Source organism: Pezoporus wallicus, unplaced genomic scaffold, assembly GCF_028554395.1.
Source record: "Pezoporus wallicus isolate ANWC-B61680 ecotype Strahan unplaced genomic scaffold, APGP_CSIRO_Pwel_v1 contig_5261, whole genome shotgun sequence".
Taxonomy (NCBI): Eukaryota; Metazoa; Chordata; class Aves; order Psittaciformes; family Psittacidae; genus Pezoporus; species Pezoporus wallicus.
In genome coordinates this window covers 8,169,651-8,196,446 of record NW_026642423.1, presented here as the reverse complement: position 1 = coordinate 8,196,446, position 26,796 = coordinate 8,169,651, and the positions used below count along the sequence as shown (strand labels likewise).

The 26,796-nt window shown below is 39.7% G+C and overlaps 1 protein-coding gene and 1 long non-coding RNA gene across 4 annotated transcripts in view; one reads left to right on the top strand and one right to left on the bottom strand.

Moving 5' to 3' along the window:
• Positions 1 to 26,796, top strand: part of SNX4 (sorting nexin 4) — a 36,686-nt gene that overhangs the window by 1,052 nt on the left and 8,838 nt on the right. For 2 of the 3 annotated variants that reach the window (XM_057430096.1, XM_057430094.1), the window contains exons 2-9: positions 183 to 298; positions 13,150 to 13,288; positions 13,364 to 13,513; positions 14,606 to 14,653; positions 18,770 to 18,825; positions 23,501 to 23,573; positions 25,101 to 25,162; positions 26,691 to 26,756. In XM_057430096.1, the coding sequence (XP_057286079.1) occupies positions 183 to 298; positions 13,150 to 13,288; positions 13,364 to 13,513; positions 14,606 to 14,653; positions 18,770 to 18,825; positions 23,501 to 23,573; positions 25,101 to 25,162; positions 26,691 to 26,756 (710 nt within the window). The remainder of the gene's footprint in view (positions 1 to 182; positions 299 to 13,149; positions 13,289 to 13,363; positions 13,514 to 14,605; positions 14,654 to 18,769; positions 18,826 to 23,500; positions 23,574 to 25,100; positions 25,163 to 26,690; positions 26,757 to 26,796) is intronic. The other variant, XM_057430095.1, reaches the window with a different exon arrangement.
• Positions 19,033 to 20,565, bottom strand: LOC130610324 (uncharacterized). The gene is made up of 2 exons (XR_008975028.1): positions 20,460 to 20,565; positions 19,033 to 19,340 (listed from the first exon to the last, which is right to left on the bottom strand). It is a non-coding gene; the product is annotated as an uncharacterized LOC130610324 (long non-coding RNA).

Below are 26,796 nucleotides of genomic sequence, written 5' to 3'. Positions count from 1 at the left end.
TGTTTTCAGTTGCAAATGTGATACAGAACACAGGTATAAAACGAAGCCCTGCCAAAGCCTTTATCCTATGGAGACCTGTCTTATTTAAATGAATGTGGTGTGGAAGAAGGGGAGGCAGGGTTAGTGGCCTTTGCCTTGTGTGGCTGATGTTACATGAATCTTTATTTTCCTCTTCTAAAAAGATGGAAGACTGTTTGGCAAAAAAAATGGAAATCACTGTTTCAGAAGCTGAAAAACGAACTGGGAGGAATGCCGTGAACATGCAAGAAACATATACTGCTTACCTCATTGAGACAAGGTGGGTGATGAGAGCTCACTCTGCAGTGTGTGGATGTGCCATTCTAAACATACTCTCCCTCCATCCACCCCTGAAAATATTCAGGTACAGCTGATGAAAGGATCTAGCTGGTTTATGACTTGTTATGCAATTATCAACCTACTCTAGGGGATCTTTTCCTGTGAAAACTTGGCATCAGATCTGCAGCAGTACTAATGATGATGTTGTGTAACTGTGTATGTGGAAAAATGAGTGCTTGAAAGATATTGCTTTAATATGGTGTCAACATCTGTTTGGTTGTTTCTTAGACATGGTTTGGATAAACTTATACACGTACGGATGAGATTGTATATGAGAAAGGTTGGGCATTTAGGTCTAAAGTGATGGTTAGGCTTGGCTGAGATCACAAGAAAATAAAGAAATCTCATGACATATGTCATGTGGTCAAAATTTACTTTCCCACTAATATTTGAAGTGTTTTGCTTGATCTGATCACTACATACTCCTTGTAGATCCTCAAAAGTTTGAGGTTAATTAACTATTTCCTTCCTTCATACTAGCTTGAGCTTTCACTGGAAAACTTCCTGCTTGCTATTTCTCTTCTTGTGTTAACAAGATGAATAATACAGCTATGGTAAACATGCTTAGTACTACAAAGACAACTTGCAACTTTAAGTCTTGAGTAGTGAAAAAAAGCTTTAAAATATCTTACAAGTTGTTACTTTCCAAACAGTTACAGATAACTCCTGTTACACAGGATGGTGTTACTCAGCTGAAGCAAGAATTTCAAAATTAGACTTTATTAGGAGTTTTTTCCTCCCTCTTTTTTATAGTAACAGTTTTAACCTTTGGGCCTCGCCTCATGAATGATCTGCTGTACAGATAAAACCGTCTGAAATAAAGCAGTTGCATTTTACAAAGGCTCTGAAGAGTTCAAACTGTAATGCTGTCACGTAAGTCTCTAGTTACTGGTAAAAGTTACTTTGCTTGTTTAATTGATGAAGGAACGCACCAGTCACACTGACTGCAGGCCTAGTGGGGTATGTTTACTATATTTTTGATAACATTTAAGGATAAAATCCAAAATAGACATTATGTTTTTCAGATATTGTGGCTCTTTGTCAGTTGCTCAGATGTTAAAAAAAAAATACTTCTACAATGTATTGATATCAAAGATCACATCTTCTCACATAAGTAATGTTATTTTTCTTTTTATGATACTTCTGAAGGAAGAGAGAAGAAAATTGGTATCCTTGGTGTCTGACTGTGATGGGAAGTGTGCTCTGGAGGTGTCTTTATGCAGCCCCAGAATATGCTGACTGCATTTTCTTTCCCAGTCTCTCTTCCATTACTTTAGACTCACTCACTCACTCCTGCTGATCTTTCCCAGTGGCTCTTTCATAGTTGCAAAACTGTATTTTGCTGCCCAGATTTCTTTAATTCAGTAAGATTTATTTTATTCTGTGGTCAGCAGATACCAAGACCAATTACATGTTTGTCACAGAATTATTGAAAATGTGGGTTTGTCACATCTCTAATAAAATGGGTTCTCTCTTCCTTTTGCCGAGAAGGCAAAATTTCTTGCATAAATATAGTTGGCGCTATTAAATGTGCTTCCTGCTGAGCCTGTAGCTGTAGCTGGGCTTCACAGCAATTTGTCTGTGGGTAACAGGATACTTTGTAGCTGAAGAATAAACTCAGTTTATAGTAATATAAAAGGAAGACCACTTAATACTAGTTGCATTATGTTTGTGTGAACTAGAGTTCTGCCATGTTCTCATGGGTGACTTCAACCACCCTGACATCTGTTGGAAGGATGGTACGGCCCGACACAAGCAATCCAGGAGGTTCATCGATTGTGTAGAAGACAACTTCCTTCTGCAAGTAATAGGGGAGCCGACAAGGAGAGGTGCCATGCTTGACCTTGTGCTCGCCAACAGGGAGGGGCTCATTGGAAATGTGACTCTCCAGGGCAGCCTTGGATGCAGCAATCATGAGATGCTCAAATTTGAGATCCTCAGGACAGTGAGAAGAGCGTGCAGCAAGCTCACTGCCCTGGACTTCAAAAGAGCAGACTTTGGCCTCTTCAGGAACCTGCTTAGTAAGGTTCCATGGGATACAGCCCTAGAGGGCAGGGGGGCCCAAGACTGTTGGTTGATATTCAAGGATCACCTGCTACAAGCTCAGGAGTGTTGCATCCCAACCAGAAGCAAGTGCAGCAGGAGGGCCAGGAGACCTCCTTGGATGGATAAGGAGCTGCTGAGGAAAATTCAAATGAAAAAAGCTTATAATAAGTGGAAGCAAGGACAGGTGGCCTGTGAAGAGTAGAGGGATGTTGTCCAGGAAGCTAGAGACCAGGTTAGGAAAGCTAAGGCCCAGTTAGAATTAAACTTAGCTAGAGGCATTAAAGATAACAGGAAGGGATTCTACAGGTACATAGCAAATAAAAGACAGGCTAGGGAGAATGTAGGCCCCTCAGGAAGCTCTCAGGAGAACTTTCTACACAGGATTTGGAGAAGGCTGAGGTTCTGAATGACTTCTTTGCCTCGGTCTTCACTGGCAAAGGCTCTGACCAAACCACCCAAGTCTTGGAAGGCAGATGCAGGGACTGTGAGAATGAAGACCTTGCACCCACTGTAGGAGAGGAACTGGTTTGAGACCATCTTAAAAATCTGAACATGCACAAGTCCATGCGTCCTGATGAGATCCATCCGAGGGTCCTGAAGGAGCTGGCAAATGAAGTTGAGAAGACACTGGCCATCATATTTGAGAAATCATGGCAGTCAGATGAAGTTCCCGATGACTGGAAAAAGGGAAATATAACCCCCATTTTCAAGAAGGGGAAAATGGATGACCCGGGGAGTTACAGAGCAGTCAGTCTCACCTCTGGGCCTGGCAGAATCTTTGAGCAGATTCTCCTGGAAGGCATGCTAAGGCACATGAAAAACAACAAGGTGCTTGGTGACAGCCAGCATGGCTTCACTAAGGGGAAATCCTGCCTGAGCAATTTGGTGGCCTTCTATGATGGGGCTGCAGAACTGATGGACAGGGGTCGAGCATTTGATGTCATCTACCTGGACTTGTGTAAAGCGTTCAACACTGTCCCACACAACATCCTTGTCTCTAAATTGGAGAGACATCAATTTGATGGATGGACCACTCGGTGGATAAAGAACTGGTTGGATGGCCGCACACAAAGAGTTGTGTTCAGTGGCTCAATGTCCAGTTGGAGACCAGTAATGAGTGGTGTCCCTCAGGGATCGGTATTGGGACCGGTCTTGTTTAACATCTTTGTCGGTGACATGGACAGTGGGATTGAGTGCACCCTCAGCAAGTTTGCCGATGACACCAAGCTGTGTGGTTCAGTTGATACCCTGGAGGGAAGGAATGCCATCCAGAGGGACCTTGACACGCTTGTGAAGTGGGCTGATACCAACCTCATGAAGTTTAACCATGCCAAGTGCAAGGTCCTACCCCTGGGTCGGAGCAATCCCAGGCACAGCTACAGGTTGGGCAGAGAAGAGATTCAGAACAGCCCTGCAGAGAAGGACTTGGGGGTGTTGGTTGATGAGAAAATGAACATGAGCCGGCTTCAATGTGCACTTGCAGCCCAGAACGCCAGCCATATCCTGGGCTGCATCAAAAGGAGCGCTTGCAGCCCAGAGCGCCAGCCATATCCTGGGCTGCATTAAAAGGAGCGTGACCAGCAGGTCCAAGGAGGTGATCCTGCCCCTCTGCTCTGCTCTTGTGTGACCTTACCTGGAGTATTGTGTGCAGTTCTGGTGTCCTCAACATAAAAAGGACATGGAACTGTTGGAACAAGTCCAGAGGAGGGCCAAGAGGATGATCAGGGGACTGGAGCACCTCCTGTATGAAGACAGGCTGAGGCAGTTGGGGCTGTTGAGCCTGGAGAAGAGAAGGCTGCGTGGAGACCTCATAGCAGCCTTCCAGTATCTGAAGGGGGCCTATAGGGATGCTGGGGAGGGACTCTTCATTAGGGACTGTAGTGATAGGACAAGGGGTAACGGGTTAAAACTTAAACAGGGCAAGTTTAGATTGGATATAAGGAGGAAATTCTTTTCTGTTAGGGTGGTGAGGCACTGGAATGGGTTGCCCAGGGAGGTTGTGAATACTCCATCCCTGGCAGTGTTCAAGACCAGGTTGGACGAGGCCTTGGGTGATACGATTAAGCATAAGGTGTCCCTGCCCACGGCAGGGGGGTTGGAACTAGATGATCTTAAGGTCCTTTGCAACCCTAATTATTCTATGATTCTATGATTACTGCTATCTAGGATTTAATTTCAGTTTGAACTGAGGAGTTGCATCTGGGTGAGTAAGAGACACAAGATGGGTGCAGTTGCAACTCCTGTATGTTTGTTACAGAACGGGAGCTGAGCGTTAATTTTGCTAGTGCTGATGAACCTCTTTTCAAAATGCGAGTGATGGTGTGGTTTCCTTTTTCTTTTCGATATGAAAGGATTTATTACTGTTCTCACGTTTTCATGTGACTTCTGTTGACTTTTTTTTTTTAAAGTGCTGTTATACCTCAGTGTAGTTCTGTTTTGTTGAGTCTACTGCTGGAGACTGCAGAGTCTCAGCAAATTCCAAAGGTCATGCTTCCTGAAAGCATCCCCTTTATTCTTGCTTTACACCTTTCTGCATTAGCTAACTAGATTTTTGTGGTGAGCTGTTTCTGTTCAATTAGTCTTCAAGTCAGTTTGCTTCACAGCTTCTGTTAAACTATACAGTTATTTAAAAATAACTTAGGCTTTATATTATCCCTGTGAGAAAAGAGGACACTTCTGCCTCTTTGTGGAAATGGTATTAAGGCAAGTACAAATTCTTATAATGAAGATGTACAGCTGAGTATTCCTTCTTGAAATTCAGGTGCTCAGCATATCACTTGCTTTCTGTAATGGAAATTGCAACTATCCAGGATCTCACCTAAACTCAGACTAGATTGCTTGTTGGAGATTTAGACAGCTGTGTCTGGTATCAGAGTCTTCATTAAACTACAAGAGCTGAGGTAGTAGAAACCCCAGAATTTGTCTCAAGGTTTTGTGCCTTTTTCTTTTCATTACAGAGCTGAAAGTTAATCAGCTCTGTGCTGATGGACTTTTGGTACCTTTAGTGCCTTTTTTCCTGTTCTCCTTTAAAGTAAACAATTTCTTCTGTGGTAGTAGGGTACTTCCATTTAGTTAACTTGCTGCCACCCCTGCTGACTTTCAGAATCCCCGCCTGGTCCTCCTGGTCACAATATGATGACTGCAGTGTTTTGTTGGTTTGTGTTGTTTTTTGTTTTGTTTTGTTTTTTAATACGGCTTTAGGAAAAAGTAACACAACTTCACGCAGCCTGGTAGCTGACTGCTTAATAGCCAGATCCCTGGTTTCTAGCCCTACTAGTCTTTACTTCCTTTTGAAGTGATTTGGAGGGGTGGGTCACTATAGTTCCTTGTTATTCCCCTAGCATGGCTGGGAAGTTACTCATCTTAGTTCTGCTTTCGTTGTTTGGAAAATTTTCTAATTGTGACAGAAATGATACATGCTTCTCTCTTAAGACCTTGGATTGCCCATCCGAAGTGTAAGGAATTTTAAAGAAGTTTCAGTAAGAGAAATGAACGTGGAAATCAGTAGCCAGCCAGGTCACAGTTCAGTAGCAGCAGTGCTGCACCATGGGACTTGAAGAGTTTTTCCTTTGTTATGATCTGTTTGAGTTCCTTACCCAAAGTCTTCTGTTCCATACTGGGCTAGGTAAAGAGCCCAGGCATGTGGTTTCAGGGGAGAGGTACAGAACAAATGCCCTCAGAGAAATATTGTCTTCTGATAAAACAACAATGCAGATTTTGGTCATTTAGAGTCAGGAAGGCGTGTCTACTCCCTCCAAAGGAGGTGTTAGGAAAAGAGGAAGAAAGTCTGAATTCAGTGTGAGCTTTAAACAGTGAAGAGTCAGGAGGTGAAAGAAGATGGAAGAGTTGAAAATTTAATTGACTGCTGATTTTTACTTAATTGATCTTGTGACTCATTAACATGCCCAGTAGATGTGTATTTTAATTAAATACAGCAAACTGGGTGACGGGAAAAAAATGTATCAGCTAGCTGTGATGCATCTTCTGGCAAGAGAACTGCTTCATCATACAGCTTGGTACGTGACTTCTAGTGTCTTACAAAGTACCTAGGTGATCTATAATGGTTGCTTTTCTGTCTGTTGAGAAGCCTAAATACAGAGACCATTTCTAAGAGCTAATGGAAGAAGTTGCCCAGCCCTCTAAGATGGTATTCCTCTACAAAGAGAGTGAACCTTGCCCATTGTCAGGGAGTGGAAGTTTCTCTTCTTGTACACTGGAAGGTCAAAGGCTGAAAGCAAAGTTACTGCTTCTGCAGTTGAAGAGGTGATTGCTTTTACGAGGAAGTAAACAGATGTATTTCTTTCTTGTTTGATTTAATACTTTGCAGCCATTCCTCTTTTTATTGCATTCAGAATTGTTTAATGGCTCATTTCAGATAATTAGTTTTAAATGGGAAATGGGAAGAGTTAATTAGATCAACTAAAGTTTTCACATTGGCACTTTGAATTAAGGTCAATGAACATGACTTTTGGACTAATGTAATCTTCTAATCACTTATGATAACATCAGTTGTGAATGTAAAAGCTGAAGGTTTCAATTTTTTTTTTCAGGCAGGTAATTCGGTCAATGAATAACTCGCATTGTTATAATTGTACTTAGAGGGAAAACATATGGTTTTCCTGCCTGAAGACTGTACAAGCATTATATTGTATTTTAAAAACCAAAACGAATTGAGAAGTTTGACTGAATGTCAACAAGTGATTATAATCTTAATTGAAACTGCTCTGCAGTACTTGCATTTAATGGTGGAGTTCGTAATGTGGTCTAAAAAATTAGATGGTAATGAAGGTATTAAATGTAATGAGTACCTTTGTGGATTTCTACTTCCTTTCTGGAACGGGGTTCCTGGGGAGAAATACTGTTGTAATTGGTGATATTTTATGGTCTCATATGTAACCAGGTGGAGACATTTTTGGTGTGGTTAAAAAAAATGATTTCTGTCATCTTGCTTGCCTGTCCCAAATCCGTGCATGCAGTTCCAGACTCTTATTACCTCATTTAAAAGGCAGTGGTGTGAACTCAAGCTCATAATTGAGGGCTGTACAGTATTTTCCCACCACAGCTTTGCGAAGAACTTTGCTGCTCCCTTTCTTTACCCAACACACTGCAGTGCTGTGAGAGCAGAATATGACTGCTTTTACTGTATCAAAACCTGGGTGTAAGGGGGAATCTTAACTAGTATTAATAATTTCAAATGTGGGCTACATTTATTCAAGTGGGTTAATTTATAAAATGTAGCTCCTTTGTTGGGGCTACACAGTTGCCCTCCTGAAATGTTGTCTTGCCTCTTCAGTTACTGAAAGTCACTAAACTGAAGTTTTACAGCCCCTGGAAAAAAAAGACTGGGGCAGGTGCAGCTGGTGACAGAGGCAGCAGGGATGTCTACCCTGTAGAGTGTGGTGGCAGGCTCTTGCTGAGGTGCAACTGTTAGGTTTGCAGCTTTTTGCAGTGGCAAAGAACATCCAGATGTTTCTTTGGACAAGTGTCTGTCTGCCTGTTTTGCTGTTGCATTTGCTTCCTTTACCTGTTGTTTTGGGTGAAAAGCAGTTAAGAGACAAGGACTGTGTTATATAAAGAGAAAAGCAACAACTGCAACCAGAAAAGGCAGCATTCACACTTCTAAGACAGTGAGAATAAATGCGTGTTAGAATAAAGGAAGTAAGTATGATCTGGGAAGAGAAATAATGTCAGGCTGCTTAGACTATGTTTAGGAGGTTTTATCAGATGCTGTCTGTTTAAAAAAGAGCAAACTATACAGGAAGGTTTGACCTTCAAGGTTCTCTAGTAGTAATTTAGCCTTTTTCTTCAGGGTATAATGTAAGGCTTGGGTGCCCCTCATGAGGATTGTAAAAGCTTGATTAACTTAAACTTAGGAAAGCCTAGCCTGTTGTCCACAGATCGACTTTGTCAGAAAGAAATGACAGTGGGCTTTAGACCTAGTAAACTTCCATAGTTTCTTCAGTGTGGGCAGGGAAAGTGTGGTGAGTGGCACAGTTTGCTTCTGGCAGTCTGCTTCATTCATCCTTGAGTTCTTGAGGCTCCTTGTGGATGTAAAACTTCAAGTGACAGGGTACCTGTATCTCCGTTGTGTGGCGGTAGTAGTGGTTTAATCTCACATAGATCGAAGCTTCTCTATAAAGCTGTGGTCCTTCCGTGCTAAAGTGCTACACTTCTAGATGACCTTTAAAAAATTTTGGTTACTGTTTAATTTTCTGCTTGGTATTTGTGTGCATGTGTGGGCTGAGATGTTACTATTCTGATTATTGTGTTTTCATTTTTTTGTTTGTTGTGTGGGTTTGAGTTTTTTCTAGTTTGTTAATAACTAATGTGTTGTTCATTCTGAGAAATACAAAGCTGATACAGCAGGCGTATTGAGAAGTATTTTTGCACAGTTAAGGCTCCACATGGTCTTCACTGCTTCTAGTTTATAATTAACTCTTCAAAACAGTCATGAAGTATTAAGAGAGTAATTTACACTGGAAGGCTCTCTTGTGATCTCGTACAATGACAGCTTACTGATGGTGTGTTGACCTGAACCCTTACAAATGATAAACGGATTGCTACGCTATTAAAATATGTGAGCATCCTATTGGTTTATTTGCCTTCCTTCAATATTTGTAGACTTGGAATGTGAAATATAAGTGCTTTCTCTTCTAACTTGTAACCGGTACTACAGAAGTAGAGTATATGCAGTTCCACAAACAGATTTGAATCTGTGAAGTCACTTTTAAATTCTAAAGACATTCTTTTTGTTTTAGTTTCTTTTTCTCCTGTTAGTTTGTATCAGAGCGCTTAGTTGAAATGTAAATGATAATGGGACTCTCTTGACTGTAGGAATTAAGAGTTCTAAGAAAAATACACATTAACTTTTACATGATAAAGCTGACTTGACAAAAATGGGTGTGTAGAGAAGTGGCATGCCAGAGCAGGATGAGTTATGGCAGATCAACTATGGAAGATAAGCTGCCTAGCTATACTGCTAATGTTTATTACCGGAACTGTATGTGAGTGCTATAGAGAGACCACATACAAATGCATACTACCAAAAATTGGGATAGTTCTTTTCTATTATCTTGTGAAGTTATATGTCTGTAGAAGTGCACTTGAATATAGAGTAGGAATGTCTGAATCGGAAACTTCCTTGAAAGAGAAACTTCTCATTCTTCTCTGGGCTGACCTCATTGATGTTTAGGTTATTCAGAAAGTGATAAATTTAAGATTGGACTTTCACTGCATTGGGAATTGATTGGGTTAGAGGCAGAAGACAACACTGCAGTATGCACTGTGTTGAAATGAAACAGCCAAACTTTTCTAAGTACTCTGTATTCAGGAGGTGGAAAACTTTTATATTTGAAATTGTTCATGGCAATGTAAACCCATAGAACAAGTTAAGTGGAGATGAAAAATAATTGCAGCCAGTGGTACTTTTCCTTAGGGGCTCATATTGACAAGAAAAATAAGAATAATATTTAAAAAATAAACTGACCTATTCTTCTTGCAGTTTGCCTTTGGTGGTAACTTCGTAAGCCTCTGTAACTCTACTGTATGTCTGAAATGTGTTAGGCTGACACAAAGTGTCAGTAGTATGTGCAGGCTAAGCCCGCCTCTAGTTACGAGGTGATACAGTCGGTCTTAAAACTTCAGTTGAATTTTAAAAAAAGATGAATAATGAAACTCTCCTATTACAGAAAAATAAAAATTGGAATGAAGAGCTAGTTAAACACAACTCCTGTGCCAGTGCCATGGTGGCATTTGCCGTGGCCAGGAAATGGTTATGAGTAGGTGTGACTGAGACATTTAATAGCAATAGACCAAATGCATCCTGCAGGGTTGTTTTTGTTTGTTTGTTTTTGTTTTAATTTCTTACTCTCTTTCTTGTCTGATAGAACATCCATTATATTACAGAGAACTCCTTGTTCCAGATCTTGGGATCTGGATCTGTAATCTTCCTGCTTTTAGAGTAGAGGTGGCTGCTGTCTGCTTCACTCTATGCAGTGTGTCTGCCTAGCTCTAGGTGAGTCTCTGGTGTCTTCCTGCTGGTGCAGCACCATCTCTACCTGCAGTATGGATGGGTCTCCAGGAAGTCCTGGCCTGTGTTTTTTCTTGTCTCTCTCTTCATGTTTGCTTGTGCAGTATGTTTTCAGACAAGGGTCCATGTAATCCTATGATGTATTGATGGTGGCTATGTTGCTTAAGGGTTCAAGATGACCCATGCAGAAGTAGTTCTCTTGAAATCCATGGTGTAAGTTAGTGCAACTGGTTGACAGCTGCTGAAGCTGAAGTTTAAAAGGTTCCCTAATTTTGAAATACTTTTATGTATTTCAAATACATAAAAGGAAGGGCTTGGAAGGGCAGTTTGTTTACCAAACCCTTCAGCTTTCAACTAAACAACTGATCTTCTAGGGCAGAGTAGCTTAATTCTCTATGTATTAAGTTTATCTCCAACTCGGCAATAGTGTAGTCACTAGATGCCTGCTCTTAGCTGAAGCATTCTTGAAATGTTTAAATTGTGCAGTATTTGTGTAGGGAGGAATGCTGCACAGCCTGTCATCCCAGCACTAAGGTGAGCTTACCTGCTTCAAAACTCTGTGATTGCAGTTGCAACTGTGTTGAATTGAAATACTCTAATAGAGAAGAATTCTGTGGGATGATGGCAGTGTGAATTACTAGCTGTCAGCAGTATGTTCACCTTTTTTTCTTTTTTATTCGTAAGTCAGTCTCAAGCAGTTTTAAACTGCATCAGTTTGTGTTGAGTGCGTATGAATGCATCCTTTTTCTTCCTTGTGATTTCTTTTTTCTACAAATTCAGACACCTGGAATAAATGTCCTTTCTGCAAGGCAAGGATGGATGTACAGAAAATGTTCTGCCCTGCCTTATTTTAAAAAATTCCTTTTGCATAATTCTGTATTACATCAACCTCAAGAGGTAACTATGCTTAAAAAAGGGTAAAACAAGGCTGTTCCTCTCTAATTAGAGTTGAGAAATGGATGACAAAGGCTTCTTGTATTTTAAGCGTATCGAATAATTGGGACCATGCTGGAGTGGGAGTAAGATTATTTGTTTTTCAGTAAGGTCATTAAAAATCTAAACTTGTAGGTTAAGAATAGCTTAAAAAAATCAGTACTTTTTTTGCTATTTAGATGATTTTAAAACTCTAGTCCAGAAAGTGCTCATGAATTCAGGAACTGTATAGCCTGAATTCTGCTGGAAGAAATAATGTAGTACCCTATTCTGCCTATTAAACCATTGGACTAAGTACTTGTAGTTTATAACTTACTGTTCCCAGTTCTGGGCTCCCCAGTAAAATATGTAGACATACTGAAGCAAGTCCAGCGAAGGGGCCATGAAGATGATTATGGACTTGGAGCATCTGACATACAGTGAGAGGCTTAGAGAGATGGGGTTGTCCAACCTCTGGAAAATACAGCTTCTGGGATATTAGCAATGTGTACCTGGTGGTGTAGGTAGAGATGGAATCAGGCTCTTTCTGTGATGCACAGAGACAAGAGACAAGAGACAATGGCCATAGATTTAAATTTGGGAAATTCCACTTAAATGTAAGAACTTTTTTACTGCAAGGGTGGCCAAACGTGGGAGTGGGTTGTCCAGTGTGGTGGTAGAGTCTGTGCCCTTGGAGAAACTCAAAACCCAACTGGATGTGGCTCTGAGCCACCTGCTTTGAATAAGGGAGTTGGTCTGCAGACATGCAGAGGTCCCTTCCAACCTCAAGTAACCTGTGTTAATCTCGTAACATAGTTAATACTGTTTCATGTAGGTTTATGCCAGTGCTTTGTACACTAATTAGTTGCTTAATACAAGAACTAAGGTAGACATAGACATCACTGGTTTCTGTTAAATCCTTGTCTGAATTGTATCTGTATTTATTCTGACATATGCTAACTGCCAAGAAGTGTTACTGACCTGATGCTTATTTTATGATAATACAAAGTATTTCTATTGCTTTAAATGTCTTATATAAATCACGAGTTTTTTCCCAAGCATTTTTATTACTTTTCAATCCTATAATATTCCATGATTTCTCCTTTTGTAATACCATAAGATTCTTTAATACCTTGCTAGGTGATGTTGGCTTTAAGTTTTCAACAGGTTTTTCAGATGCATCAATTTTATACCTGCTTACTCTCTCTTCAGCTAGTTTGTTAGACTGCTACTTAGTGCAAAGTAGCACTTTGAACAAAAACAAGAAAAAAGTTTGGAAGTGCTTTGAAATTTGCTACGTTTTTCTAAAAATACCCTTTAAAATGTCTTAATATTTTTGACGTTACGTTTTTAACTATTCTAGCTACTGCAGGCAGGACAGTTTTTCTCCTCTGAAGTAACGACTTTCTTATTAAGTAATAAATTCCTTCTTCTAATACTCTGTATCCTTCAGCTGCTCATGAAATTGTGCTGGATTGTTTCAAGAGAAATATGTTTATTCTGTAGTGATGTGAACTAAGTCACTTGTGACTGTTTACATGACTGTTTACTTGACTGTGGCATACCTGTTTGGGTGTGATGAAAATGTGTTTCTAAAAAATTTGAGTGCTATCAGGCAGGAGTTACAAATTTTTTAAATGAAGTTTGTAGACATGAAATTCATTAAGGCTACTCAGATTATGGGCAAGCTATGCAGTAATCTTTACTGGGTAACTATTTTTAGGGCTCTTGCTATAAGTGTACTGATGGTAAGAGGGAAAAGGCAATAGCTTACAAACACCCAAATTTGCTATTTTATCTTTCAGAGCTGTTGAGTCCCAGAGCGAGGGACAGTGCGCTCCAGTGGACTCCTTGTGGCGACGTTACAGTGAATTTGAGTTGTTGAGGAACTATTTGTCAGTTACCTATCCACATATTGTTGTTCCACCTTTGCCAGAAAAAAGGGTAAGGAGCTGTGGCTGCAATTTGTTTTGTGTCGTTTGTTATTTACTTACTGATAACACTCTTCTGTTTAAATAGGCTGACTTTGTTTGGCATAAGCTATCAGCAGATAATATGGATCCAGATTTTGTGGAAAGAAGAAGAATAGGTTTGGAAAACTTCTTGTTACGTGTGGCTTCACATCCTGTTCTTTGTCAGGAGAAAATCTTTTATTCATTTTTAACACAGGTATAGTAAAGTGGTATGCTTTCTAATTACACTCTTTAATGATTATTTATTCAAGATAATGTCCTTTCGCTCTTCCCTCCTATTTACCTATAGCTTGTTCTTTGTCTACAAGGATAGACAGTGTGACCAAAGTTGAGGTAGGAAAGACTTACCTATCTAAAAGGCTTCTTAACAGCCCACTGCGGTTGTAGTCAGTTTTCTTATGTACCTTATGACTTTTTTCCAGTCTAGTTCTAAGGCTCCTAAGACAGAATTTCCACCTCTTTGGAGTGGCGTATTGGGAACTTAATGTCTGTTGGCTGAGAAAGCTTCCCTAGGACTAAAGCTGAAACAGTTAGCATTCTATACTGCTGGCTGCAGAGAGAATATTGGCTTCCAGTTCTCTTTTTGGATATCCATGGTTTCTTCAGCTTTGAGGTTTGAACTGTGATCTGTTCATACGTGTTGTGGTCCAAACCCAGTACAATATGTTATCACAAAAGTTGTGATCCAATTATCAGCTAAAGCATTGCATTTTGTAGTTTTCCAAGTTTAGGAGGAGTTGGATATTTCTCTTTTTCTGTGCTTTGATGAGAGGTTACCAAACAGCAGACTGAGCAGGTACGTTTACCACAGCACAGTATAGTATATAGATGAACCAGTGTATGGGAACTGAAAGCAATGGACAACCAGCCACTACACTTGAGCAAGGTGACTGAATGTGCACTGTAAACAGTTGTCACCTCTGCATTCTTTTTATACTCTCTGCTTCAAGCTGCAAAGGTCATTGAAGCTGCTCATAACCTAACAGGCAGTAGATGATAGCTACCTTTTTTCTAAAGACCTGAGCTACTTCTTTTGTCAAAGCTGGGTGGTTCCTGCCCCTGGTTGGTAGAATGAGGTAACTGAGTAGTGAAGAGCAGAGAGTTTCTTGGGGGAGGTTAGTATGTAAGCATAGAAGTCTACTGACATGTTATTCTTAACCCAGATTCTTTAAAAGACATGGGGAAGGTAGCTGAAACAGCTTGCTGGAGAAGATCTTCTGATATAGGGACTTTCAAAAGCTGTGGCACTTTTAAATCTCACTAAACATTCTTCTCGTGTATTTTTTAGGAAGGTGGATGGAAAGAAATGGTGAATGAGACTGGATTTCAGCTAAAGGTAATTAATTGTCTCATGACTGCTATGGTACAAGAATACTCCAGCAAACCTGTTTTAGGTTATTTATGAAAGGCTGTTTGCTGTTACAATGAATTAAAGGCATTGTTTTATGTAACTACAAAAAACAGTGGTGGTGTTAGCATGTTCTTAGCATTCTCTTGAAGGCTTGTTAATATGTGCCTGTGATGCTCAACCTTTTAATTCTGCTAGTAATGTAGAATTATGATCCTCAAAAGCTTTAAAACTAATGAACTTGAGCCCATAGCAGTCTTTTTGTATGATATCAGATCAGTTTAGCATGGGTGTCAGATTTAACCTGGTCAAAGTTGCAAGGTGTCAAAAAAAAAAAAAAAAAAATAGGGTAAGCAAAGGGGTCTGAATTTTAGGACTTCTCTACAAGGATAAGTTGCTGAAAAGGACTAGGAGAGATGGATTTGGTGCCCCTTAACTGTTTAACAGAACGTGTCTTGAAGTAGTACTATCCCCATTGACATCGGTGAGTTCATGGCTAGGTAAAGTGGTGGGTGGAAAGCTTGCAGGAATAAATGATCAAAGGTTGTGTGTCTGTGCAGGATAAGAACCTGTGAGAAGTTGATAGATTGCATGGCTGTGTCTGGAAAAGTTACTGTATGGGGACAAATACTGAGCTTTTGTTTCATTGTAATGTGATCAACTCTCATGAAATCATAACTGAACACTAGGTGGATTATGAAGAATTATTCTGAATAGTGAGAGCTAAAGAAAATCACTAGTGCTCTTCAGTGTCCCAAGGGGCTTTGATACTGACACTTAATGTTAATAACTTAAGTTGACAGTAATTCTCTTCAGTCATGGCAAGGCTTGCATATTGGTAATATTGATAATGGAAAAAATTTCAAGCTCTCAAGTTGTGTTTTCCTAGTCAACACATCTTTATTTCAGCTTATGCTCATAGGAGTTCAGAAAGTTTTTACTGGCAGCACGTTCAGGAGTGCACACTCTGGTGTGTATATGAAAGAGAACTCATAGCAGAATGCTGAGAATATTTCCATACATGAAAGTGTGTTGCATATTGAGAGATGAGCACGTGCTGTTTTCTTTCTAGATTTGATTGCGTGTATAGTTTCCACTTTGCAGTTCCTGTTTCCTTAGAAAAGGAAGATACCTTTTTGCAAAAACCTGGGAAAAAGTATCTTTCCTTAACTCAACATCTGAAGTATAAACCCCTCAAGATTAGATGTTATTTAGCGCTGCACTGAAGGACAAACCTCTCTTTACTACATGTCGTAGCCTAGAATCAGATCGCTGGTTTACATGCTGCTGCTGTCTCTGTTGCTGGTGCATTAAAGCAGGATGTGTCTTTTGTCCCAAAGGATTTGAACCAGGCTACTAAACTTTAAATTAGGCATTAATGCAATGTGGCATGTTATAGTTGAATATTGATGTCAGAGACTTTGTTTACACTGCCAACTGTGTCAGTAAATCATGCCTTTCCTCCCTCCCACCTCCAGCAATTAATTTTATTCTTTAAGGGATTTGTCACTTGGGATTTCAACCCTTCCTTTAGGAAGGAGAAAGTTCCCCTCTCTTTAGTTTTCTTAAATGATTGTGGGATCATAGTAGGAATTAGCTGTCTGAAAACTCCTTGACAGTACCTCATTTGATGGGGAGTTCATCTCTCAAATGCTCATGTGCTTTAGTCTTAAATTAAGTTCAAGATTGGACAGGCTTTTTTCTAAAAGCATAACTCTGTGCAGGTCAAATCTCAAGAGTGGTGTGTGGGAGTTACCGTGCTAGTAACAGGAAGAAGGAAATAACCCTACTTACGGGGTTGAGCGTTGGCAGGACCTTGGTTTCTGCCTGACAGTGCTTGTATACTTATTGAACTCTTATTCAGAACACTACATGTGTCTGTAACTACATGTGTCTGTGTCCCTATATGCAGGGTTGCCTTTTGCCCTTGCTTTTAACACTTTCCAAAACTACAGTGAATAGAAGGGTTCCCAGTTTACTGGGGGGAAATCAGGTCCTGGTCTCTACTCCCTGCCATTGTTGCCCTGGCAGCCTGCATTGTATGTCACCACGATAAGGTTCTTGAGAAGTTCAGGGCTTGTCCTGAGTGAGCTGAAGGGCAGGAGAGCAGGGACTGAAGAAGGCCTGTGGGCTGTGACTGGGATAAGGGAAAGGCAAAAACTTGCCTTGTAACTGTACTGTTGGAAGTGACCAAGTGTAAACTTGTTGAATGTGTGTGCTGTTCCAACAAACTGAAATGGCTTTGGTGCCTGCTATTTGAACATAAATATGGTATTTTGAGAAATAGTTAATTAGAGAGAAGGACTGATTTAACATCAGTGTACTTAGGTGATGGTTGTACTGGGAGAGAATGTGTGAGAGTACACGGAGATGTGTCTGAACGATCTGAAATCTGGCTTGTGTAGTAGCTCGTTGGGATACAGCAGTGGGGATCCAAGCCCATACAATCCCGTGGAGCATTCTGAATAAACATAAAGGCTAGGACTTGGAGTTACTGCAGTGTTTTATGTTCCTTGTGCTGTCTTGGGCATGCTTCGCCATGATGCCTTTATCTTCCTTTTGTAAGATATTCTTGGAGGAGAACTGCACATAGTGGTGACAGTGAACCTGTTTCTTCTCATATCAGTCAGTCTTAGTCTTGCAGGTTTCGTTCACTTACATTTCAGTTTGTACATTGTTTTGTATTGGTGGTTTCATAATTGAAAGGAGGACAGCTACAGTTAGCAAGGTTTCCGTCAGTACCTCTCATCCTAGTTGCAAGAAAGAAGCTGCTTTTCCGTCAGCTTGGATGCTCTCCTGAATGTCCTCCAGGTATGGAGGTGGTTCCAGATGAAAGCAACTTGCAGTAATATTCAGATATGGGTGTCTTCTGCTCAGCCCCAATGCAGTAGGAGGTGAAACAGTCTCAAACCATGCCTGTCTCATCTGTAGAAGTTACTGTAAGGAAGCTCTAAAATACGTATCATAAGCCCTAAGGAAAGGACTTTCTTCTTTGGGAAAACACCATGTTCCCTTCACTGTCAAATTCAGAATAGCTCTTCAAGCTCCGAGTTGGCTCTAACATTGCACAAAATATTCCTGTGTCATATACCAGTCCTAACACATACTGCTGAAGTAAGTTACTGCTAGCAGTTGTGGCACAGTGTTAGCTAAAAGAGTACACTGTTGGAAATCTATATACCTCACAAGGTGTGTTTCTTTGTTTTTGTTTCACTGAGAAGAGAGATGTTTTGATCAAAAGCCATTTCCTGGAGTTGGAGATTTTCATGCAGTACAGATGAACCCTGAGTGAGCTGTCTATGAAATGCCACATGGAAATGAAAAGTGGTGATGTGGGACCTCTGCAGATGAGGCTGGGGTATTTCACCTGTGTTGGTGTCTTATTAAGAGTAAATAACCACTTCACAACTTAAATGTCAGTGAAACCGACCTGCTTAGAGAGGTTCCATACTGCAGTCATTAGTAAACTAACATCTGAAAAAGTAAGGTAGCCAATTACCTTTTTAATTAGGTATTTCTGTAGAGATTTATACATGTTGTCTTACAGAAGAGAACACTGCATTAAAATAGCTCTATTCTGATATACAAATTACATATTTTTTGTAAAGCAAGTCATAAAACAAGAGAACACCATATATAAGATTTTGATTTCACTGGGGAACTGTTCCTAGTAATAAAGAGCGTATAGAGGTCACTCTACCACCGGTTTTATTTGGTTTGAAAAATATAAAATAGTTTGTCCATATGGTCTTATGTTACCTAATTGCTTCATCTAAAAAGAATGTAGGGTTGTGTATCTTAACTCCGTGATTTGTGTAACGTTTTAAGAAGGGACTCTTTTTGTGGGATTTGGATTTTACCAGCTTAATTTTAGTGGATACCAGTTACATCCTAGTTTACAAAAATAGCTTATTTTTTCTGACTTTTTAATAAAGGATCTGACATGCAGGGTAGTTAGTGTTAACTTATTCCATGTTTGAAGATTTAAATATGTGAAGAAAGCAGGATTTTTTTTCTATTGGTGCTGCCAGAAGGCTGAGATTTTTTTTGTCACTGGAATTTAATTGCATTAAATTAACAAAGCTTTTTTTCCCCTTTTTTCAGGCAGATTCCAGATTAAAAGCTCTTAATGCAACATTCAGAGTGAAAAACCCAGACAAGTAAGATTCCACATCCTTCTTCCCTCACTTTCCCTTTTCCAGTTACAACTGTAACTTCAGATGACAGAATACCTCCTTAGTATACATTCAGAAAAGAAATCTTTCAGCACTTCAAATCTTAACAGAAGCCCAGTAAGGAGGTAGTGTGAAAAGGTTTGATAAATCCTGTTTCTAAGAGCAGGAAATACTCAGAAAAATGCCATCGCGTTATGCAAAATGAGTCTTTCATTTTAGTTAGATTAAAAGAAAGGGATAAAAATCCCCAACAACCCAGGCCCAGAAAAAGAACCTCTTAATATTTGTTTGCAAAGAGATCTTTCCAAGCATGAACAGAACACAGATAGTAGGTCTTTCCAAAAATCTGCTAGTGTACAATTCTGGATGCATGCACCCTGGTGTTACAGTTCATAGTTTTCTTCAAGCTGCCAATTTTCACAGATGCTTTTGGAAGTCCCGAGGTCAGTTCAGCTCTGTTGCAGTTTAGGAAGCTCTGGGACAGGCACTAGAGCAATCTGCTGGATGAAAATACTGGTCAGAAATGTCAGGATATGTAGTGGGAGGTTGATCACACCCTAGGTGATGTGGGAAGGGTAAAGCAAAAGTTTCTATTTCTGCAATAGTTAGAAAGTACGCAGCAGTAGGGTCAAGAGATGTTGCTCTTTGCACCATCTTTGCATCTGTAAGCAGTGGAGACCTATACAAACTGCTTTGCTGGGTCCATCTGCGATCCAACAGTGGCAATAGATGCATGTGCCTGACTGCTTTGTCTGTTCACTTTGTACTTCCCTAGCATCTATGGGTATTGTATGAAGGATGTGAGAGGGTACATGCCTTTCTGAACCTTTCTATAGATTTACCTGTGACTTGGTCCAGTCCTTCCATTTTATTGTGCTTGTTTGTACAGCCTTCTGTGGCAGCAAGGAAGCTTTTAGCTAGCATTTAATATAAAAGACAACATTTACATATGAGATCAAATGACAATGATTCATTATCTGCAGGTAAAATTGGACCCTTGTTTGAATGCTTCATCCTCAGTCATTTCCATCTGTGGATAGTGGGAGCTAGCTTTTCCTGTTTTCATGGCAGGGAAACTTTGCCACTAGGCTGAATGTAGGCATGAGGGGACAAGACTGGTTAAGGCTGAGATGAGGAATATACTGTTACATTTTGAGGTAACTTAATGTTTCAGGAAAGGAAAGCTATTGTAAGAAGTAACTTGGTAAAAAGCAGGAAAAGAGTTAATACAAGGAAAACATGAGAAAGGGCTTGTAACAGAAACAGTCCCAGAGTGTCTGTCTCTCAGCAGAGACCTCTTACAGCACTGAAGAGATATGGCACACGCTTTCTATTGTATTGTGCCAGCTGCGTAGCTTCCAAATTGAACTTTTGGATACAAGTTGTTTAATAAATAACTGAGAGCATAACTTCTGTGGGGGTTTTGTTTTGTTTTGGTTTGGTTTAATTCAGGGAGAGCTTTTTAGTATACAGTGTGCAGCTCTAACAGGAGGGAGGAATAGTGCCTTGCTCTGCTTAGTACGCTGATGCTTGAGCTGCCTGGAATCTGTCACCTTGCCCTCCTGTGTTATCTTTGGTGCTTGTGTGACTAGGTGCTAAAATGGGTTTATCAAGCTCACCTTGCTGAAACGAGGTCTGACTGCTGTGTGGAGCATAGGCTTTCAGGATCCTGGACCATGAAGGGTTCAGGTGAAGAATAGCTGCAACTCCCAGTCTGGATTGCCTCACAGTGCTGTGGAGCCACATCGTTCAGCCTAGGGCAGCATGAGGAGCTTAAGCAGCTGAAACAATGCTGCTCTATGAGGTCAAATGTAGACTGGAAACTAAACCTCTTCCTGTGGGGAGCAATTAATATCTTCAATTGTGACATTTTATTGGTGATAAAAATATGGTATTCTGGTATTCAGAGATAAATTTGTATTTACTGCAGAACTCTATGATTTGGCTTCATGGCACCCACCGTCTTGTTCTCTTTACGTGCTTTAATCAAAACAATAGGTTTCTTCTTGGTGAAAGATTTCTTTAGAGGGCACTAAATCCTTTCCTAAGGGAGATTATTTTTTTTTTTTTTAAGTAGCTCTTCTTTTTTTCTCTCTGGTTACTCAGACAAGTGCCTTGTTCTGTAGTGAACAGTTCTGTTCTTATAATGTCTTCCTTCACAAAACAGGAAAATGGCATTGCCCTCCCTGATGTAAGGAGGTGTACTAGTACTGCTGAGCAAAATGCATAAAGTAACTTTTATTCAAATGCTGTCTGCTGTAAATGAAATTATCTTCTTTGCCATTACCAAGAAAGATATTTTTGAGAAGAAACCTGGTGTGTTCCTACAGAAATGTGACCTGATCTGTTTTTCATTTGTGTCTGAAGCTCTACTTAATAGCTCAGTTGAATGTCTTGACTGTTGGTAATGTTGCAGAACCAGTAAAACCAATGAAGAGTGCTAGTTAAAAAAGCCTCAGTTACTGAGTGTCAAAACTGTGTCTTTTTTCACACTTCTACTGTTATGCACTGGAAGGTAAATGTCCCTTTGTGTGCTGCACCAAACTCAGTTTGGAAATGACTTTATAATGTTTTGGGATTTTTTTAGTTTGTTTTTATTTTGTTTGTTTTTTTTTTTCTTGGGGGGGGGGGGGTGGTTTGGTTGGTTTTATTTTTGTTGTTGGTTTTTTTGTTTTTTTTTGTTTTTTTTTTACAAAAAAACCCACAGGAGGTAGGACTTGAGCACCTACTTGAGAATTAAACTTTTGATCTGCCACACTACCAGTCTCTTAAAAACAGTTTTTCCTGAAAAATTATGTTTGTAAAATTTTCAGCCTTCACAGAAGATTGGGCAAAAGTAACATTGTTTTGGTTTATGCTTTTCTGAGACAGTAAAAAGAAGGCAGCTTGATTCTGCAGTGGTAATTTTTTAATTATTATTATTTTATCTTTTAATGGAGGGGGAACTGGCATGGGAGAAGCTGTATTGCTGCCAGAGTCCAGGGTACTAGAAGTCCTCTTAGGTTCCTGACTCCGGTCTTCAGGGAGTAGAGCATTCCTTAAAGCTTTCTTGCCACAAAACAGGATAAATAAAACTTTTCATTATAAATTTCTGGAGTGGAAAAGGGAGTCTTCCGGAGCTGAAGGCATGCTTTTTAATCTTTTGTTTTCAGTTCAATTATTTCAAGTATCTTCACTGTACGTGTCTGCAGCTGTCTGACACACAGCCCTGGTGCATATTTTATAAAGTGTAAACTGAAGAGATTGCTCTCTAAACCCCACTGTGCAGATCAATGACTACATTTATTTTTCCCATATAGTTTCTCTGCTGGCTTTTAAATCTTTTTACGTACTTTAACCCTGTGTGTGTCATGATCTTATAACGATGCTTCTTTGAGAGCAAAAATACTAGAAATGGCAATAAAGCTTTTGCTTCCTGAATTTAAGGATGAGAATATTGTAGACTTTCTTACAGGGGAAGGAGAGGTGTTAAATGAAAAACCCCTGAATTTCATACTGTGTCACCCAAAACAAGTGACCTGACTTAACTTCAGTAAGACTTCTTGGGTACAAGCTATTCTGAAATACAAAGCCTGACTGTATGCCTGCAGTGGAAAGAGGGATGTAGCTTTTGGGGCTTAAATATCAACCTGGAAAGCTAATCTTCATCTCTCATTCTTTGATTCTGGTTGTTTTCTTGTGTGTTTGTTTATTTTCAGATCATTGTTTAGTAATTTAGGTAAAGCTGTTCTTGGCTTCCCATTTGGGTGAAATGCATTTTTGGATACCAAAGTAGGTCATGAGTTAGACTTGTGTGTAGTAGGGAGGGTTTACATATACAGAAGTGGCTGTTGCTGTGGATTAATTGGTTACCAGTCACAAGAAGAGCTGTGGCAACTAATTCATCTTTGTCATTAGCATAAGCTAAATGTATCAACTTAAACTACCACCAGGGCCTAACTGAGGTGATTCTTTTCCTTCAGTAGTGGCAGACCAGCACAGCAGTGTGTATATGATCACGTGCAGTGGGTTATCTGACTGGTACCCTTAAGACTGTAGTGATTTGATGGCTTTTAGCTGTGTGTGACTCCTGTGCAGGTACAAGTCTTAATAGGGTTTCATCTATAACTGCTTAGAGTTACTGAATGGATTAGCCTTAGAGGAACTGTGGTAATTGTGAATGTTTCCTTGGGCTTTTGAAAAGCTATACTTATAACTGGCTAGATGGCAGCTTGAAAGTCAAGTGTCTTTGTCAGGTCAGGAGTGTGAACAAATTATTATTAAGAAGTATGCTTCAGCAGATTTTTGGCTTTGTACTTATTTGAAACTCTCCTATTAACTAATGCTTGCTTTTATAAATCCTGTTTAAATAGAAGAAAAAAACCCACCCCAATAATATAGATGTAGTAATTTCAGTTTATTTCATAAAATTTTATCTCTTGAATTGCTCTGAACCTTCACTGATTGCATATAAAGAAAATAGCAGTCATGCCAGTGTTGGATGGTTCGCTTTAGGGAAATTAAACTCTGCAGTCACGTCTTTTAGGAGTCTTCAGCTAATTTCACTTCAACATAATCCAGGCTCTGTCTTGCTGGCTGTAGTGTTGTGGCTCTATCTTGCATTCTGTGAAAGCTTGCTTTCATGATGGCTAATGATGTACTATCTGTTTCCTGCTCCCAGGAGATTTACTGAGCTAAAACACTATAGCGATGAACTGCAGTCTGTCATATCACACCTTCTGCGAGTCAGAGCTGTAAGTATTTCCCATGTGTGTCGTGACAAATAGTATAATTTATTTATAAGGCAGTATTTCTTGTTTAGTCGGGAGAACAGGAGTATGTGTTCTAGAATAAGGGCAGTTTCGCCCGAGGGAGTCCGGCTCTGGAGTGTGGAGCAGGAGGTGGCAAAGGGGTGGTGGCTTTATACAGATTTGAGGGAAAGGAGTTCCAAATATGATGGTTGAGTTTGACAGTCACTGGAGGAGTAAACACGTCCATGTTGCTAATCTGCCCTTCCTGTGATGGCCATGTATCAGATGGATAGATGGTTTTAAAGGAAATTGAGGTGTCTGCTTCTCTCTATTCAGAAGACAAGCTGGATGTCTGGGCTGGGAAGGGCCCCAAAACATGGTTTTCTGGTCAGACATATAATACTTTGTTTTCCAGAGCTTGTAGTATGAGTCCTGTATGCTTCACAGAACACTTTCTTTCTTTTTTTTGGCTTGTTCTTCAATCTGTAATGAATAATGTTCTTTCTAATGATGAGAACTATTCTGTCATGCATCAAGGTACTCTGTGGGTTGAGAATGGAAGCTTTTTTTTTTGTTCGGCTTTTTCTCCTCAAGTCACAGAAAGGAAATAGGAAATTGCAATTCCAACAATGAGCATGATACTGCTTTTTAGTATCTTCAACAGAGATTTAACTTTTAATGGAAACTGTGTGGCAGAAAGGATAGCAATGGATTGCCCTGTTGAACTGAGGTCCTTGAGAGGATTAATTGCTGGTGTTCTACACTGTCAGTAGAACTGTCGCCTTTTTTTCATCAGGGCTACATGTGTGAGATCTGATGGGCAATTTGCTTATATTTTCTTTTTACTGGTATGACAGAGCAATTCAGTAACTCTTACAGGACTTCAGTCTCATTCATTGGTACATCACAATTACAAGGGCATTATGTAGACTACAATTCACACTTCAGGGTGTACATGTGGTCTTTTCCTTCTGAGGAATGGCTTTAATGCTGGCTGCAACAGGTACTGACTCTCCCAAAGACATATCTAGCTAGAGCAGTAAGTTCTGGAATGGATAGCTCATTTCTTTTCCTTCGTTTCACTGAGCTGGGTTGGAAAAATCAAGTCACTTAGAATTTTACGGAAGATTTACGTATGATCTTGATGTCAGGATAGACTTTTGTCTTGCCGTCTTTATGTTAAATAAGCAATTGTGTATATAAATCTGGGTTTTTTTTGTTAAAGGATGCCTTACATCTGGTTATCAAAAACTGAAGGTAATTTATTTGTGGTCTCCATAGGCATATCCTGTAAATAAGTGATTCCAAAGCAATACATGAAGCACTAGTTTTCCAGTATAGCCTTTATTGTGACTTCAGTCTTCAAAGACTTAGTGCTGTTGATTTTTCCTTCAGTAGTGGATTAGATTAGATTTAGGCTTAATCTTGTTTACCTGTGTAAAACATTAAGGCTGTAGCTTGAAGTTTATAGATAGGTTTTCACAAAGTAACTGCACTTGATGACCAAAACGTAACTCTAAAATGTTTCAGAGGGTAGCAGACCGGCTGTATGGTGTCTATAAAGTCCATGGCAACTATGGAAGAGTATTCAGGTAAGAGTTCATCCAGATTTTAAATACATACATAGAGAGATAGAGAGAAGGGAATGTGTTTGTTATGTTACTGTGCTTTTGAAAAGTACATCCAAAACATTTCAGTGTCTACCTTGGAAAACTTCATACTGCAGTCCTAATGAGATTTCTGTGTTGGATGTAGTGCTCCCTGGATTGCCTGAGCTTAGTCTCTAGTGGGAGACTTCAGCTTTTTGTTTTGTATTCCAGACCTTTGGGGCTTTTGCTGTTGTGTTGGCATTCTGTTTCTTCAAAAGTAACTTAGTACCTATTTTCATGCAGTTGTCTCTGAAAAGCTTCTAGGTCCTTTTAGCAGTTAAAAATCAACAACTGTATCTATGGAGTTTTAGTACTTTTTTAAAGCAAATTTGCCAGTCTTTTTTTTTTTTTATTTATATGAGTGTATTGCATGCTCAAGTTTTCCATCTCACTGGAGAATTAAAGAATCTAAACTTCTGGTTAAGGGAAACCTCCTGCTTCTACACACTGTTCAAGTGCTAAATTTAATTCTCTGGGTTAATGGATTGCAGATGTCTTTCTCATTGGGGTTTTTAAAATGAAATTAGGTGTAGTTCTGTAATAACACAAAGAGAAACAAACATTCCACTCAGCTGATGTTGACATTTATGAAAAACTGAAGGGCAGAATAGATGCATTAGACATAAATTGCGTGAAATACAAGGGGACCCCCCTCCTTTTTTTGTTGCAAAGAGTTGTGGGTGTAATTCTTGTAACTAAGAAATCTCACAAGGCTTCACAAAGCTGAAAACACAATTAAAATTGCAGTGTACATACTTAGATGTCTGGAACCAGTCTCTTGCTATCTTTATTGTAGCTCTGTTTCCTTCTGTATCTAAATGATCTTCCTAATGTGAATAGGTAGTTGCAGTAATGAAGTGGTTTGTAAGTTGTTATTTTTTTTAATTAATAGAACTAAACAGGAGTCTGCTGGGAAAATAGAAAACAGCATAACAGCAAATGGTTTCAGGAGCATTAAAATGCTTGCAAATGTCAAATCCCACCTTCTCTTTTCTGGAATGAGAGGCTTCCATCTGATGTGTAACAAGTCTGGAAGGCTTAGTTTCTTCCCAGTGAACATGTTAGATCAAATTCTGGTTTAGAAAGTTCTGTCCCCCCCCTTTTTAAGTGCCAGGTAGTGGTGTTTGAGGGGGCGTGGTGTGGGTGTGTGTTTGTGGGTTTTTTGTTTGGTTGGTTTTAATTGAGTTTTAGGTATTTAACTGAGACATTCTACTCAAAAATAATCTCAAACCTAAGTATGCTTGTAAGGATGAGTTTAGGTGTCAGGGACAGTTGTTTAACAGAGTGTCGTAAATAAGCTTGCCACATAGTCCTTGCTCCTCCTTAGAGGAAAAAGGTGGTTTGGCCAGGTTTAGCTTTGAGGCAGTTTCCATTCAGGTGTAATCTGGAAAGAAACTATTTACAGGATGCAGCTTATTAACTTCCCTTACCCTTCATGTGTGATGTTGTTTCTTGTTTGTTTTTCCTGCAGTGAGTGGAGTGCAATAGAAAAGGAGATGGGGGATGGGTTGCAGAGTGCTGGCCACCACATGGATGTGTAAGTACTGACTGAATATCTGATAGTTTGATGTAAGCCA